This window comes from Dendrobates tinctorius, unplaced genomic scaffold (assembly GCF_039654945.1).
Source record: "Dendrobates tinctorius isolate UK_male_01 unplaced genomic scaffold, ASM3965494v1 ptg000034l, whole genome shotgun sequence".
Taxonomy (NCBI): Eukaryota; Metazoa; Chordata; class Amphibia; order Anura; family Dendrobatidae; genus Dendrobates; species Dendrobates tinctorius.
The window spans coordinates 23,536,685-23,555,195 of NW_027361702.1; the positions used below are offsets into that span (position 1 = coordinate 23,536,685).

General features: G+C 44.0%; 1 protein-coding gene across 7 annotated transcripts in view; it reads right to left on the reverse strand.

Annotated features, from left to right (window-relative positions):
- The window catches only part of GTF3C3 (general transcription factor IIIC subunit 3), a 55,986-nt gene that overhangs the window by 37,349 nt on the left and 126 nt on the right, over positions 1 to 18,511 (reverse strand). For 2 of the 7 annotated variants that reach the window (XM_073573144.1, XM_073573150.1), the window contains exons 2-7: positions 17,666 to 17,817; positions 14,750 to 14,858; positions 14,004 to 14,194; positions 10,040 to 10,163; positions 8,483 to 8,674; positions 8,161 to 8,326 (exon numbers count right to left, since the gene is read on the reverse strand). In XM_073573144.1, the coding sequence (XP_073429245.1) occupies positions 8,161 to 8,326; positions 8,483 to 8,674; positions 10,040 to 10,163; positions 14,004 to 14,194; positions 14,750 to 14,858; positions 17,666 to 17,767 (884 nt within the window). In that variant the 5' untranslated portion in view covers positions 17,768 to 17,817. The other 5 variants (XM_073573147.1, XM_073573148.1, XM_073573145.1 and 2 more) reach the window with 5 other exon arrangements.

Sequence of the window (18,511 nt, forward strand, 5' to 3'; positions counted from 1 at the left end):
TGGTCGGAGTAACTCCCAGCTCAGCCAAGGAAGTCCTTTAAAAGGGAACCTGACATGAGATTCATGCTGCCCTGACCACCGGCAAGATTACAGCCATGTATGTTTTTTCACTCTGAAATGCCCCAGTGTCTCAGAGTAAACGTAGCTTGCAAAGCAGAAAGAGGTCTATAGGGAGAGACCTGACGAGTCCAACACTGGCGTCTCCCCACCACGTTCCAGATGATCGACAGGTCTCTCCCCATGTTTGTGCACAGGGAGACACCAGGGACCATTGCAGAGTACAACAAACCCGGCTGCACTCGCGCACTTGGAGCATGATTCTGAAGCACGGGCAGTGGGATTGTGATGGCAGGTTTCCTATAAAGAGGATTTCTACAAATAACTTTTTTTATAAAAAAAAGTGTTAATGCCACTCTAAAAATGTCAAAAATGTTTATACGTTCTGACACCCACAGCTCGCTACTGTTCCTGCATCAGATCACATTGCATACATTGCACACATGACCTGTGCCCGATGTCTCCCAGAATGTCACAATAAGTCCCCACTGCAACCACCACCTCCTTCTTCACCATGCAACGCGTGACTGAGACAGCAATCAGATAACATTACTACGTCTGCTGTGCAGAGTCAGTGCACACGGCAAAGACCGAAGCAGAGAGAGGAAGCGAGCGAGGAGAGTATGTTTGTGGGATTATGTTTATTTATATGTGTGAATGTGAGTGGGATTATACTGTACATAAAGGGGACCTGTAAGTGGGCTATGTGGGGGCACATGCTGAGTATAGGGAGGCTGTGGGAGGGCTCATACTGTATATAGAGGGTGTTGTTTTTTGGAATCATACTGTCTAAAGTGGGATGGGTGTGGAACTATACTGTATAAAGGGGATGGGTGTGGGATCATACTGTATAAAGAGGGATGAGTGTAGGAACATACTGTATAAAGCAGGAAGGGTGTGGGATCATACTGTATAAAGAGGGATGAGTGTAGGAACATACTGTATAAAGGAGGAAGGGTGTGGGATCATACTGTATAAAGAGGGATGGGTATGGGAGCATACTGTATAAAGGGGGATGAGTGTGGGAACATACTGTATAAAGGGGCATGAGTGTGGGAACATACTGTATAAAGGGGGATGGGTGTGGGATCATACTGTATAAAGGGGATGGGTGTGGGATCATACTGTATAAAGGGGATGGGTGTGGGATCATACTGTATAAAGGGGGATGGGTGTGGGAACATACTGTATAAAGGGGGATGGGTGTGGGATCATACTGTATAAAGGGGGATGGGTGTGGGATCATACTGTATAAAGGGGGATGGGTGTGGGAACATACTGTATAAAGGGGGATGGGTGTGGGAACATACTGTATAAAGGGGGATGGGTGTGGGATCATACTGTATAAAGGGAGATGGGTGTGGGAACATACTGTATAAAGGAGGAAGGGTGTGGGATCATACTGTATAAAGAGGGATGGGTATGGGAGCATACTGTATAAAGGGGGATGAGTGTGGGAACATACTGTATAAAGGGGCATGAGTGTGGGAACATACTGTATAAAGGGGGATGGGTGTGGGATCATACTGTATAAAGGGGGATGGGTGTGGGATCATACTGTATAAAGAGGGATGAGTGTAGGAACATACTGTATAAAGCAGGAAGGGTGTGGGATCATACTGTATAAAGGGTGATGGGTGTGGGAACATAATGTATAAAGAGGGATGGGTGTGGGATCATACTGTATAAAGGGGGATGGGTGTGGGATCATACTGTATAAAGAGGGATGGGTATGGGAGCATACTGTATAAAGGGGGATGAGTGTGGGAACATACTGTATAAAGGGGCATGAGTGTGGGAACATACTGTATAAAGGGGGATGGGTGTGGGATCATACTGTATAAAGGGGATGGGTGTGGGATCATACTGTATAAAGGGGATGGGTGTGGGATCATACTGTATAAAGGGGGATGGGTGTGGGAACATACTGTATAAAGGGGGATGGGTGTGGGATCATACTGTATAAAGGGGGATGGGTGTGGGAACATACTGTATAAAGGGGGATGGGTGTGGGATCATACTGTATAAAGGGAGATGGGTGTGGGAACATACTGTATAAAGGAGGAAGGGTGTGGGATCATACTGTATAAAGGGAGATGGGTGTGGGAACATACTGTATAAAGGAGGAAGGGTGTGGGATCATACTGTATAAAGGGGGATGGGTATGGGTGCATACTGTATAAAGGGGGATAAGTGTGGGAACATACTGTATAAAGGGGCATGAGTGTGGGAACATACTGTATAAAGGGGGATGGGTGTGGGATCATACTGTATAAAGGGTGATGGGTGTGGGAACATAATGTATAAAGAGGGATGGGTGTGGGATCATACTGTATAAAGGGGGATGGGTGTGGGATCATACTGTATAAAGGGGGATGGGTGTGGGATCATAATGTATAAAGGGGGATGGGTGTGGGATCATACTGTATAAAGGGGGATGGGTGTGGGAACATACTGTATAAAGGGGGATGGGTGTGGGATTATACTGTATAAAGGGGGATGGGTGTGGGAACATACTGTCTAAAGTGGGATGGGTGTGGAACTATACTGTATAAAGGGGATGGGTGTGGGATCATACTGTATAAAGAGGGATGAGTGTAGGAACATACTGTATAAAGCAGGAAGGGTGTGGGATCATACTGTATAAAGAGGGATGAGTGTAGGAACATACTGTATAAAGGAGGAAGGGTGTGGGATCATACTGTATAAAGAGGGATGGGTATGGGAGCATACTGTATAAAGGGGGATGAGTGTGGGAACATACTGTATAAAGGGGCATGAGTGTGGGAACATACTGTATAAAGGGGGATGGGTGTGGGATCATACTGTATAAAGGGGGATGGGTGTGGGATCATACTGTATAAAGGGGATGGGTGTGGGATCATACTGTATAAAGGGGGATGGGTGTGGGAACATACTGTATAAAGGGGGATGGGTGTGGGATCATACTGTATAAAGGGGGATGGGTGTGGGATCATACTGTATAAAGGGGGATGGGTGTGGGAACATACTGTATAAAGGGGGATGGGTGTGGGATCATACTGTATAAAGGGGGATGGGTGTGGGATTATACTGTATAAAGGGGGATGGGTGTGGGAACATACTGTATAAAGGGGGATGGGTGTGGGAACATACTGTATAAAGGGGGATGGGTGTGGGATCATACTGTATAAAGGGGGATGGGTGTGGGATCATACTGTATAAAGGGAGATGGGTGTGGGAACATACTGTATAAATGGGAAGGGTGTGGGATCATACTGTATAAAGGGAGATGGGTGTGGGAACATACTGTATAAAGGGGGATGGGTGTGGGAACATAATGTATAAAGGGGGATGGGAGTGGGAACATACTGTATAAAGGGGAAGGGTGTGGGATCATACTGTATAAAGGGAGATGGGTGTGGGAACATACTGTATAAAGGGGAAGGGTGTGGGATCATACTGTATAAAGGGAGATGGGTGTGGGAACATACTGTATAAAGGGAGATGGGTATGGGAACATACTGTATAAAGGGGAAGGGTGTGGGATCATACTGTATAAAGGGAGATGGGTGTGGGAACATACTGCATAAAGGGGGATGGGTGTGGGATCATAATGTATAAAGGGGGATGGGTGTGGGATCATACTCTATATAAGGGGGGTACCTGTATGTGGGGGCACATGCTGAGTATAGGGAGGCTGTGGGAGGGCTCATACTGTATATAGGGGGTGTTGTTTTTTGGAATCATACTGTCTAAAGTGGGATGGGTGTGGAACTACACTGTATAAAGGGGATGGGTGTGGGATCATACTGTATAAAGAGGGATGAGTGTAGGAACATACTGTATAAAGCAGGAAGGGTGTGGGATCATACTGTATAAAGAGGGATGAGTGTAGGAACATACTGTATAAAGGAGGAAGGGTGTGGGATCATACTGTATAAAGAGGGATGGGTATGGGAGCATACTGTATAAAGGGGGATGAGTGTGGGAACATACTGTATAAAGGGGCATGAGTGTGGGAACATACTGTATAAAGGGGGATGGGTGTGGGATCATACTGTATAAAGGGGATGGGTGTGGGATCATACTGTATAAAGGGGATGGGTGTGGGATCATACTGTATAAAGGGGGATGGGTGTGGGAACATACTGTATAAAGGGGGATGGGTGTGGGATCATACTGTATAAAGGGGGATGGGTGTGGGATCATACTGTATAAAGGGGGATGGGTGTGGGAACATACTGTATAAAGGGGGATGGGTGTGGGATCATACTGTATAAAGGGGGATGGGTGTGGGATCATACTGTATAAAGGGAGATGGGTGTGGGAACATACTGTATAAAGGAGGAAGGGTGTGGGATCATACTGTATAAAGGGAGATGGGTGTGGGAACATACTGTATAAAGGAGGAAGGGTGTGGGATCATACTGTATAAAGGGGGATGGGTATGGGTGCATACTGTATAAAGGGGGATAAGTGTGGGAACATACTGTATAAAGGGGCATGAGTGTGGGAACATACTGTATAAAGGGGGATGGGTGTGGGATCATACTGTATAAAGAGGGATGGGTGTGGGATCATACTGTATAAAGGGGGATGGGTGTGGGATCATACTGTATAAAGGGGGATGGGTGTGGGATCATACTGTATAAAGGGGGATGGGTGTGGGATTATACTGTATAAAGGGGGATGGGTGTGGGAACATACTGTATAAAGGGGGATGGGTGTGGGATCATACTGTATAAAGGGGGATGGGTGTGGGATCATACTGTATAAAGGGAGATGGGTGTGGGATCATACTGTATAAAGGGAGATGGGTGTGGGAACATACTGTATAAAGGGAGATGGGTGTGGGATCATACTGTATAAAGGGGAAGGGTGTGGGATCATACTGTATAAAGGGAGATGGGTGTGGGAACATACTGTATAAAGGGGGATGGGTGTGGGAACATAATGTATAAAGGGGGATGGGAGTGGGAACATACTGTATAAAGGGGAAGGGTGTGGGATCATACTGTATAAAGGGAGATGGGTGTGGGAACATACTGTATAAAGGGGAAGGGTGTGGGATCATACTGTATAAAGGGAGATGGGTGTGGGAACATACTGTATAAAGGGAGATGGGTATGGGAACATACTGTATAAAGGGGAAGGGTGTGGGATCATACTGTATAAAGGGAGATGGGTGTGGGAACATACTGCATAAAGGGGGATGGGTGTGGGATCATAATGTATAAAGGGGGATGGGTGTGGGATCATACTCTATATAAGGGGGGTACCTGTATGTGGGGGCACATGCTGAGTATAGGGAGGCTGTGGGAGGGCTCATACTGTATATAGGGGGTGTTGTTTTTTGGAATCATACTGTCTAAAGTGGGATGGGTGTGGAACTACACTGTATAAAGGGGATGGGTGTGGGATCATACTGTATAAAGAGGGATGAGTGTAGGAACATACTGTATAAAGCAGGAAGGGTGTGGGATCATACTGTATAAAGAGGGATGAGTGTAGGAACATACTGTATAAAGGAGGAAGGGTGTGGGATCATACTGTATAAAGAGGGATGGGTATGGGAGCATACTGTATAAAGGGGGATGAGTGTGGGAACATACTGTATAAAGGGGCATGAGTGTGGGAACATACTGTATAAAGGGGGATGGGTGTGGGATCATACTGTATAAAGGGGATGGGTGTGGGATCATACTGTATAAAGGGGATGGGTGTGGGATCATACTGTATAAAGGGGGATGGGTGTGGGAACATACTGTATAAAGGGGGATGGGTGTGGGATCATACTGTATAAAGGGGGATGGGTGTGGGATCATACTGTATAAAGGGGGATGGGTGTGGGAACATACTGTATAAAGGGGGATGGGTGTGGGAACATACTGTATAAAGGGGGATGGGTGTGGGATCATACTGTATAAAGGGAGATGGGTGTGGGAACATACTGTATAAAGGAGGAAGGGTGTGGGATCATACTGTATAAAGGGAGATGGGTGTGGGAACATACTGTATAAAGGAGGAAGGGTGTGGGATCATACTGTATAAAGGGGGATGAGTATGGGTGCATACTGTATAAAGGGGGATAAGTGTGGGAACATACTGTATAAAGGGGCATGAGTGTGGGAACATACTGTATAAAGGGGGATGGGTGTGGGATCATACTGTATAAAGGGTGATGGGTGTGGGAACATACTGTATAAAGAGGGATGGGTGTGGGATCATACTGTATAAAGGGGGATGGGTGTGGGATCATACTGTATAAAGGGGGATGGGTGTGGGATCATACTGTATAAAGGGGGATGGGTGTGGGATTATACTGTATAAAGGGGGATGGGTGTGGGAACATACTGTATAAAGGGGGATGGGTGTGGGAACATACTGTATAAAGGGGGATGGGTGTGGGATCATACTGTATAAAGGGGGATGGGTGTGGGATCATACTGTATAAAGGGAGATGGGTGTGGGATCATACTGTATAAAGGGAGATGGGTGTGGGAACATACTGTATAAATGGGAAGGGTGTGGGATCATACTGTATAAAGGGAGATGGGTGTGGGAACATACTGTATAAAGGGGGATGGGTGTGGGAACATAATGTATAAAGGGGGATGGGAGTGGGAACATACTGTATAAAGGGGAAGGGTGTGGGATCATACTGTATAAAGGGAGATGGGTGTGGGAACATACTGTATAAAGGGGAAGGGTGTGGGATCATACTGTATAAAGGGAGATGGGTGTGGGAACATACTGTATAAAGGGAGATGGGTATGGGAACATACTGTATAAAGGGGAAGGGTGTGGGATCATACTGTATAAAGGGGGATGGGTGTGGGAACATACTGTATAAAGGGAGATGGGTATGGGAACATACTGTATAAAGGGGAAGGGTGTGGGATCATACTGTATAAAGGGAGATGGGTGTGGGAACATACTGCATAAAGGGGGATGGGTGTGGGATCATAATGTATAAAGGGGGATGGGTGTGGGATCATACTCTATATAAGGGGGGTACCTGTATGTGGGGGCACATGCTGAGTATAGGGAGGCTGTGGGAGGGCTCATACTGTATATAGGGGGTGTTGTTTTTTGGAATCATACTGTCTAAAGTGGGATGGGTGTGGAACTACACTGTATAAAGGGGATGGGTGTGGGATCATACTGTATAAAGAGGGATGAGTGTAGGAACATACTGTATAAAGCAGGAAGGGTGTGGGATCATACTGTATAAAGAGGGATGAGTGTAGGAACATACTGTATAAAGGAGGAAGGGTGTGGGATCATACTGTATAAAGGGAGATGGGTATGGGAGCATACTGTATAAAGGGGCATGAGTGTGGGATCATACTGTATAAAGGGGGATGGGTGTGGGATCATAATGTATAAAGGGGGATGGGTGTGGGATCATACTGTATATAAGGGGAGGTACCTGTATGTGGGGGCTCATGTTGAATATAGGGAGGCTGTGTGGGGGCTCATACTGTATATAGGGGTGCTGTTTGTGGGATTATACTGTATAAAGGAGGCTGTGTCTGAGATCATACTTTATATGGCGGGACTGTTTGGGGGCTCCTGCTATATATAGGGGGCTGTGTGTGAAATAATACTGTATATCGGGGCTATGTGTGTACTCATACTGTATATATGGGGTGCTGTTTGATGAATCATACTGTATATAAGGGGGACCTGTGTGAAGGCTAGGTGAGGGCTCATGTTATATATAGGAAGGCTGTGTGGGGGCTCATACTGCATATAGGGGTGCGGTTTGTGGGATCATACTATATACAGGGGCTATGTGAAAACCCGTACTGTATATAGGGGCTGTGTGGAGACTCATACGGTATATAGGGGGATGTCAGCATAATTCTGCTCAATACAAAGTGATACAATCAATATTAATATAACTAATTATAGTTAATATAATAATTTCAGCCTATTCATTTGGCCTCCACAATAGTCACAGTCTCACATGTGGCCCCTGGGAAAATTACCAGGCCACCTCTGGTCTACTGTGACTGAAACTGAACTGCTATCAGTAATAAAGGTCATCATATTAAACCACGTCTTTCTATGGAGGGATGATCAAAGATGAGCAAAGAGTGGTAAAATACAACTTACTTTGCCATGTCTCTTGCCAGCTGCATAAAACGGTCCCCATCAGCCGGAGATAATAAATTCAAGATCCGCCGATATCCATCCATGGCCATTTTATGATCCCCGACTTGTTCATACAGACTGGATCTCTCCCACAAATATCGAACATTGGTGGCATTATACTTCAGAGCTGGAAGAGATCACAAACCGGGTCTTCACAGATGTCCGTGTCAGCGGGATCGTAGCAATATCTAGCGGCTGCGCTGCTTTCTGCTATTGAAACGACGTAGTCATATAAATGGGGGTTTAGATCAACTGAACTCATTTTCTAAGACAGTGAACAAACCTTTGGAATAGCAAAATATGGCTTGTTTGATGTTGTCCTGCTCTAGAGACATCTCCGCCAGCCGGACCCATTCTTCTGTGTCACTGGGGTTCAGGTGAGCAGCGATCAGCTCAAACTGCAGGGACTTTTCCATGTCTCCTTGGTCTTCATATATCATTGCAAGAGTTGAGAATGGTTCGTAGGCCAGTGGAGCTGAAAATAAAATTGAGATCAGTTCTGCAACACCTGGGGACATGCCTTCCAAGGAACTGAAAAACAAGGATGTTTAATCTTCTCCTTATATGATCCCTTCTGGCTTGTCTGCTCCTTTCGGAGAAGCGGATATAACTGTATACAGTCGGGGCCATTCTCAGTGAGCTTAAAAGAGTTGTCCGCTACTTGGACAACCCCTTAAATGGTGTATGACAACAAAAACTACTGTCCAAGTAATTTAGCCAGAATTGCTATTATCACCAAGCACAAGCAGTCTAGAGCCAGAATTGCTATTATCATTAAGCACAAGAAGTCTAGAGCAGATGCGTGTAAAGTGCATCCCACGGGCCACATCTGTTTAACTCAAGCCTGACTTTGTCCAGGTTTGCTCTAGACTGCTTGTGCTTGGTGATAATAGCAATTCTGGCCAGCTCACACAACTCTCGTCTTTGCCTCTTTGAACAAGGAACAGACAAGAACATTACATCATTGCAAATCATTTTAGTTTTACTACTTTTGAGCAAAATATATATTTTTTTATATATTTATTTTTGATGGCCATACTATGTGAGCCAAAACTTTTTATTTTTCTATAATAAATCTTTTCTTATTCTTAAAAAGGTCAGATTTTTTTTTATATACCAAAAACCATTACATATGACCCATATTTTAATTACTAAAGCCCCCTTGTGATACATATTTTTATCTTGACTGTAGATTTTTTTTTTAATTTCCTGTTTCCTAGAAAACCACATGGACCATAAGCAGCAATTCAAAGGATCTGATTTCTGTGGGAGAGTTTTGTAGACATGCTCTGTGACCTCTGCAGAGGTCATTGTACAAAGAGGGGAGAGGAACGGTGAGAGCTGCCGCCATCACTCATTGGGAATGGTAGATTTTGTGCCATCTACACATAGATAACAGCCTTTCTGTATAATCATAATAAGATGACTACTGAAAAGTGATCTCTACAGAAAAGCAAGTGATAAACTAATATTCGGCTTCGTGGCTATGGCAAGAATTACAAGATTTTAGGATTTTTTTTTAATAAAATAGTAATTTTAAAAAGAAAGAAAACAATCCACTAATTTTTGTATCATAGGTGTATAACAATACAGCAGGAGTTAAACCCAAACTCCCGTCATCACGTCCCCCAACAGATAAGGTTTTCAGGATTACTTTGGAAACTTTGCTGGAGTTTTTAGTTTTAATAACACAGCTTCAAACTTTATTACAGATAGGATAAATGGATATATAATTTAGATCTACTCCAGGAGTCACAATGCGACTACATATGGGCACTTTCACTGTAGTGCTGGAAAACACAGACATCACAGACTTCACATTCCTACTATGACTGCATACCTTGTCTAATGATTTCCATACACATTAATATGGCTTCCTCTGCCTCGCCTCGGGCAAAACGGATGTTGGCCTCTCCCATGAGACCTCTGAGCGCTCTCGGGAGCTTACTGCGAGGTCTTTTTGCCTGGACAGAAAAGTGCACAAGGGATTGGTTACATTGCAGAGTCCTCAGAGTCCATCAATGTTATTACAGTGATGAAACGCACTCGTGATTAAAGGCATAAACAGAAGCTCCGTGTCCACAGACTACCCTCAAACCAAACCATAATGTGGATGACAAATCATGTATGCGTAGTGACAGAACTAATCAGACAAGAACAAATGTTTTGCTTAATATTCCCATGTACACAGTTGCAGTCAACATTATTGGCACTCCAAAATATTTCCTAAAATAAAATGTCTCAAATTTATGTAAACTCATATATATGTGATTAATCAGAAATGACTCACCTGTCTGCACCTTGTCAGTGCTCATTTAGCGTTAAATAGCCTGTGAACAGTGGCAATGATGTCGTTTTATTCTCTCTTCCTTGTTCAAAGTGGCAAAGAGTTGTGTGAGCTGGCCAGAATTGCTATGATCACCAAGCACAAGCAGTCTAGAGCAGAGCTGGGCAAAGTGAGGCCCGCAGACAACATCTGGCCCTTTGGCTGTTCTAGTCCAGCCCACGGACCAAGACAGCCGAAGGGCTGAAAACAGTAGCCTGTGGACCACCCCAGGCCCTCACGTGTCTGCCACCACCCACTGTCAATGCTATCCCTTCGTCAGGGTGTAGACACATATGGAGGACGGGGACACCGGTTCCTTCTTCCACCAATCAGCGTGTGAGACAGCAGACATGATTATGTCATTACATCGCGACTGCTTACGGACAGTCAGTGCACCATACCAGAGCACCGGAGAAATTGGAGCAAGGTAAGTATGTGAGTTTTTTTCATGTGTATGGGATGTATATAGAAGCCTGTGTGTGGGGGAGGTCATACTGTACATTGAGCCCCCCCACACAGGCTCATATTTACAGTATGAGCCCCCCAAACACAGGCTCCTTACTGTACAAAGAAGCCTGTGGGGGGTCATACTGTACATAGGAGCCTTTGTGGGGGCTCATACTGTATATAGGAGCCTGTGTGGGGGTCATACTGTACATAAGAGCCTGTGTGTGGGGGCTCATACTGTACATAGGAGCCTGTGTGGGGGGCTCATACTGTAGAAAGCTGTAAGAAGATAGTAAAGCATTTCGAAGTTGCTCTATCCTCAGTTCGAAATGTAATTAAGAAATGGCAGTTACCAGGAACAGTAGAGGTCAAGATAAGGTCTGGAAGACCAATCAAAGTTTCAGTGAGAGCTGCTTGTAGGATTTCTAGAGAGGAAAATCAGAACCCCAACTTGATTGCAGAAGACCTTCAGAAAAATTTAGCAGATTCTGGAGTTGTGGTATTGTTCTACTGTTCAGAGACACCTGCACAAATATGGCCTTCATGGAAGAGTCATCAGAAGAAAACCTCTCCTGTGTTCTCACCATAAAATTCAGCGTCAGAGGTATGCAAAGAACATCTAAACAAGCTAATGCATTTTGGAAACAAGTCATGTGGACTGATGAGATCTAAATAGAACCCTTTGGCCACAATTATCAAAAGGTATGTGTGGAGAAAAAGTCACAAAATTTCCGGAAAAGAACACCTCAACAACCTTTAAGCATGGGGGTGGATCCATCATGCAATGGGGTTGTGTTGCAGCCAATGGAACAGGGAACAATTCCTGGGTAGAGGGAAGCATGGATTCAATGAAATTTCAACAATTTTTGATGCAAACATAACACCATCTGTAAAAAGCTGAAGTTGAAAAGAGGATGGCTTCTACAAATGGATATTGATCCTAAATATGTGTCAAAATCCACAATAGACCTCAAAAGACGCAATCTGAAGGTTTTACAATGGCCCTCACAGTCCCCTGATCAGAACATCATTGAAAATCTGTGGCAAGACCTGAAAATAGCAGAGGATCCAAAACGCCCCAGGAATCTCAAAGAACTGGAGGAATCTCCAAGGAAGAATGGATGAAAATCCCTCAAACAAGAATTGCAAGACACTTGGCTGACTACAAAAAGCATTTACAAGCTGTGATACTTGCAAAAGAGGGTGATAGTAACAGAGATAGAGAGAGATATATATATATAGATGGTTTTTCCTTTTTGCCTAAAACACAAAGGAAATGTGTCATCTTTAACTTCAGGCCTTTTAAAGATCATTTAATCTTCAACTTGCCTAACTGTTCACAATAACAGTAATTTTGACCAAGGGTGCCCAAACTTTGACATGCCACTGTAGGAACCTGTGCGGGGGTGCTTACTGTATATAGTAGGCTGTGTGGGGGCTCATCTATAATAATAATTGCGCTAAGCAGCTTCTGTCCGGTTGTAACTTGGTGACGTCACATCCAGACAGAAGCTGCCTTTGGCGGTAGCACTGTGCCTCTTCTGCCCCCCCGCACACTTCCTGACACCATATACCTTCCTAACACACACCTTCCTCACCATGCCAGCCGTCACCACACACCTCTTGCCATGTTAACCCTCAACACACACACACCTCCTCAACACACACACCTCCTCAACATATACTCCTCTCACCTTTCACCATCTCCACTCACGTCCCCCCCCCCTCTTTCACTCCACATACGACCCTTTCTCTCACTCCGTCTCTCATACTCACACCGTCATCGCCGCTGCTCCACGATCGCCGTCGGCATCGGCACGATCCCCAACATCTTCTTCTGCCGGCGCCATCCTGGATCCAGACGTCATCTATGCCGGCGACATGTTCTTGCGGCGACGCCATCTTGGATCAACGAAATCCCGCGATACTCAAGATTTCGCCGACGCCATCTTGGATCCCGCGGAATTTCGGCATGTACCTCACACTGACTTGCTGTGCGGACGTGTTGCATTGCTCCTCTGCCTGTTCACTGCTGGTGTCTAATTACAGGGCCAATTTCCCACTACCACTTCATAACTACTGCTGGGCAATTACAGGGCCAATTTTGCCTCGACTAGGAGGACACCAGTTTCTTCAAACGTTAAGCATAACTACAGGAGGACCCCAGTTTAAGTCTTCTGCATAATTACACCAGTTAATAAGTCATTTATCTCACGCCATTTATATGCCGTTTTGCTGTACCCCACTTCTATAAGAAGACTATAAGTACTATAAGTATCTGTTTACACTACAATACTCCAGGATGCCTTCTTCACTGTCAGATAACTGCCAAATAGACTCCTTTACCTGTGCCAACATGAGTCATACCAAAAAGTATGCCAATGCCAGTGAAAGGAAGGCAGCTTTAGCACTACGTCAAAAACAACGCCGTGCTAATGAGACTCCTGAGGAAAAACACCATTGCAATGATAGTTACATTCTCAATAGATATATATAATAGACTTCTAAGACTTCTATACATAGCTTGATATATGTTGTATATATATTCTAAGCAGATATATCATACACTAATTATCTCTTTCACATATATGTCATAGACACATTTAAATCCATAGAAACATACCTACGTGTAGGTACTGTATATATAGATTAAAAAAAACACAGGATTCATTTTGTGAGGTAAAAAATTTCACTGACTGTTTTTAAACAATATTTTACCTCACAAAATGTATCCTCTGCAACAGGGGGAATTAGGGTGCCCCTTAGGGTCAGTGCCAGGAAAGGTGCCCCTGGTCCCGGTTTACTCACTAGACCAATCGTGACACCATCCTAAGGAAGGACCACCAATGTAAAAGGCCTGGACAAGCCTTTTAAAGGTAAAAATTGACCGTATATATCAGCGTAATTTTAAAAGACAACAAAGTTAAGCTTTATTTTTTTTTTGCATAAATCATCAATGGTGCCAGTAATGTTGACCATGTTAGGAGCACATTGGCAAGTTTGAGTTGTAATTGTTTGATCTGTAAAATACCTTCATCATCTTTCTGTTTTCTCTGTTAATTTCCATTTCCAGGGCAAAAACATCTCCGACAGACGGATGTTCAGAAATTTCCTCTCCATCATCATCCTCATCTTCATCCTCTCCATCATCATTCTCATCTTCTCCGATCATTGATGCAAATACTCTTTGGACCGACTTGCTGACACCATCTGAGGTTTCATCTTCCAAAAACACAACGTAAAACATTCATGAAAATCCAAAACTTTTTTTGGAACTTTTTTTTTCTACTTACATAGTTGCTGTTTTTTCAACAAATTTTGTGAAAATCAACTCAGATGAATATAAGAAACTTTGTAATATATTTTAGTGGACAAATGTGCTTTTTTTCACCCTTATGAGAGACAGACAGATGAAGCTGCAGCTACAAGTAACTGTTTTAGCTCACTTCAGGGCTGAACTCACAGCCGCACCGCTCAGTGCTACTGTATAATATCCTCCAAGCCGGTGCTGTGTCTATCTCATGTGCTACAGACAAAGAAGAAAAGGAATCCCTATTTGTCTGTGCGATGTATGGGAGACGGTTACATCTCTGCTCTGCCCATTTTGGCAGAACTGATTGTAAGTGGTATGAAAACGCAAAGAAAGTCAAAATTTTTGCAACTTTTCAAAGCTTTTATGCCAGTTTTCTAGTGTAGAAGCTTTGTTGAATCGTCCCCATTAACTTGAATCACTCACAGCAACTAGTAAACGATGCTATGAAATTACAACACCTTTACCCTCAATGTCGTCATGAGATTTTGAGAGGAGTTTTGAAGATGTGGATGGAATATTAGGATCGTCTATCTCACATTCTGTGTTTTCTGAAAATCCTAGATTTGAAGAATCCTAAATGAAAACATAATACAGATTTGGGAAAAATGTGCAATGCAACACGCCAACACAGTAACAGGGACATGTTAATTGTGTGGAAGACCCTCCGAAAGATACCCTGGTCTGAATGCTAAAGAAAATAGGTAGGCCAGACATTGGTGCATCTTGATTGTAAAAATAGAATTAGGAATCTATCCAAATGAAATACAATTATTAATATGATCGTTCTGTGCGCACAGAATATCATTGTTTTCGGCAACACGTCCTATGTACATACAGTGATGTGCTACAAGTAGCTTGTATATTGTACATTAGAATTGATCTGCAGGACTCACAGGAGAGAAAAAGAGGTCTGCAGCACTGAGGAGAAGCAGGGTGCTGACAGGAAGTGTACAGAGGCTTGTGAAAATAGTCATCCCCCTTGGCTTCTTACTTATTTTGTTACATTACCACCTGTGTTTAAATATTTTTGTAATGTGATTTGTGTGTGATGCATCATCACGAAATAGTCTAAGTTGGTGAAGTGAAGTCAGAAAAATATAGGCATAAATTAAATTTATGGGATCAAAAAACTAAAATTGGAATGTGCATAAGTATTCACCTCTTTTGCTATGAAGTTCCTAAAAATTTCTGGTGCAAGCAATTACATAAGTCACGTTTAGTGACAGGACATCCCCCTGTGTGCAATCTAAGTGTGATATATATGTCAGTATATACACTTTACCTTCTCTGACAGGCCACAGAGGTTGCAACACCATTATCAAGAGACGCCACTAACCAAACACCATGAAGACCAAGGAAATCTCCAAACACCCTCATGAAGACCAAGGTGATCTCCAAACAACACCACGAAGACCAAGGAGATCTCCAAACACCACCACGAAGACCAAGGAGCTCTCCAAACAACACCACGAAGACCAAGGAGATCTCCAAACACCACCACGAAGACCAAGGAGATCTCCAAACACCATTAAGACAAGGGAGATCTCCAAACATCACCATGAAGACAAGGGAGATCTCCAAACTACACCATGAAGACCAAGGAGATCTCCAAACTACACCATGAACACCAATGAGAACTCCAAACACCACCACAAAGACCAAGGAGATCTCCAAACACCACCACAAAGACCAAGGAGATCTCCAAACAACACCACGAAGACCAAGGAGATTTCAAAACACCACCACGAAAACCAAGGAGATCTCCAAACACCACCACGAAGACCAAGGAGATCTCCAAACAACACCATGAATACCAAGGAGATCTCCAAACACCACTACAAAGACCAAGGAGATCTCCAAACAACACCACGAAGACCAAGGAGATTTCAAAACACCACCACGAAAACCAAGGAGATCTCCAAACACCACCACGAAGACCAAGGAAATCTCCAAACAACACCATTAAGACAAGGGAGAAATCCAAACATCACCATGAAGACAAGGGAGATCTCCAAACTACACCATGAAGATCAAGGAGATCACCAAACACCACCACAAAGACCAAGAAGATCTCCAAACAAGTCAGGGACAAATTTGTTGAGAAGTACAAGTCAGGGTTGGATTATAAATAATCTCCCATTCTCTGATGATCCCCCGGAGCACCATCAAATGCATTATCATCAAATGGAAAGAACATGGTACCAAGCACAGACAGGAGTATCTTGTCCATACAACCACAATAAGCCGTACACTCTATATAAAAGGCCTTTGTGGAATGGGCAGAAAAAACCTTTATTTACCCACAAAAATGGTAAAGTTTGTTTTGAGTTTGCTAAAAGACATGTGGGAGACTCCCCAAAACTGAACTTTTTAGCCACCAAGGTATATGCTATATCTGGGCACCAAACCAGCACATCTCATCACCCCAAGAACACCATCCCCACAGTGAAAAATGGTGTTGGCAGCATCATGCTATGGGGATGTTTTTGTCAGCAGGAACAGGCAAAATAGTCCGAGTCGGGGGGAAGATGGATGGTGTGAAATACAGGGATATTCTTGATCAAAACCTGTTTCAGTCTGTCAGCGATTTAAGACTGAGACGGAGGTTCCCCTTCCAACAAGACAATGATCCAAAGCATACTGCTAAAGCAACACTCGAGTGGGTTATGGGGAAATGTGCAAATGTTTTAGAGTGGCCTAGTCACAGCCCAGACATTAATCCAATGGAGAATGTGTGGTCAGACTTGAAGATTGCTGTTCAACAGAGGAAACCATCTAACTTGAAGGAGCTAGAGCAGGTTTGCATTGAGGAATGGGCAAAAATCCCAGTGGGCAGATGTGGAAAGGTCATAGAGGCTTATCCAAACTGACTTGCAGCTGTAAGTACTGCAAAAGGAGGCTCTACAAAGTACTGACTTTAGGGGGGTGAATAGTTATGCATACTGAAGTTCTCAGTTATTTTGTCCTATAATTTTAGAGGCGTAAGAATAGGACTGTCCATTCTGCTACGAGAATCTAGATACACAGAGGGGCAGACAGATGAAAAAAAAGACACAAAGGAACAAAGAAAAAGAAATGTCATCGGTATACTAACAACCTGTTTACATTTACTACGATTTGTGAAAAATGATGCAATTCTAGTAATAACCCTTTATTAGCTGGGCAGGTATAGATATAACTTGATATTAATACTTATTAATTAGTGATGAGTGAGTGTGGTCGGATAAGGTGTTATCTGAGCATGCTCGGGTGCCGAGTGACTTCGTCATGCTCGAAAAGTATGATCGAGTCCCTGCGGCTGTTGGACACATGCAGGGGTTGTATAACATACAGCGGCGGGGAGTGGAGCATTTTATTCCAGCACGTCTCTTCTCCCGTACCTTCTTCTCACGTGCCTGCCTCTCCTCACGGCGTGTCTCAAATTCTTCAAAAGATATTTTACCGTCCAGGTAATCAATGAGCTCCGGACTGAAGCCTGACATTTCGTTGGTTTTCAACGACAAGTGTTTTTAGAAATATTCATGACTTTCACCTTGAAAATGTAAAGATACAGATCTGATTAATGCGTACAGTACCAGCATGAACATAAAGGATTATGCCAGTGCAATACAGAAACAAATCACATCCTGCACAGCAGCCAGACATGCCCGTTTTACTTGGTATTTGGGATGCATGCCCCGATGGGGACACAGAATGCAATATGAAAGCCCCGTAGCGTGTCCGTGCATCCCGTGGTCACGCCATAACTAATCTGCTAATGTTGGAAATTACTATTTCAGAACATTCCAGGCCACATGTTGCTTGTGCTGTGAGCAACTGGGTGGCCCAAACCTGCTCCTGCAGCTGCAGTGTCTCCCATCCAGCAAATCTGGGACGTCATTAGTCAGCAATTGCAAAAGAAGCTGCCAGCAGCGGATCTTGATGATTTGCCCAAGTGCGTTCAGCGCAGCAGAACCTTCCTCACGCGACCATTAATGACCTCACTGATAGCAGCTGAGGATTCCTGCAGGGGGCGCTCACATACTCCAGACTGAAGAAATCCAGACGTTTGGAAAATATTCCATGCTTTCATTATTTTCAGGTCCGTCCATCACGTGATTAACATAAAGCCCCGCCCTGTCCTTCCCGGTGCTGCGAGCACACTGCTGAGTGTATACTACAAGCAGACACCGGGGAGAGGACAATAACCGCAGCAGCCAGGCCTCTGTGCACACTAACACCACAGC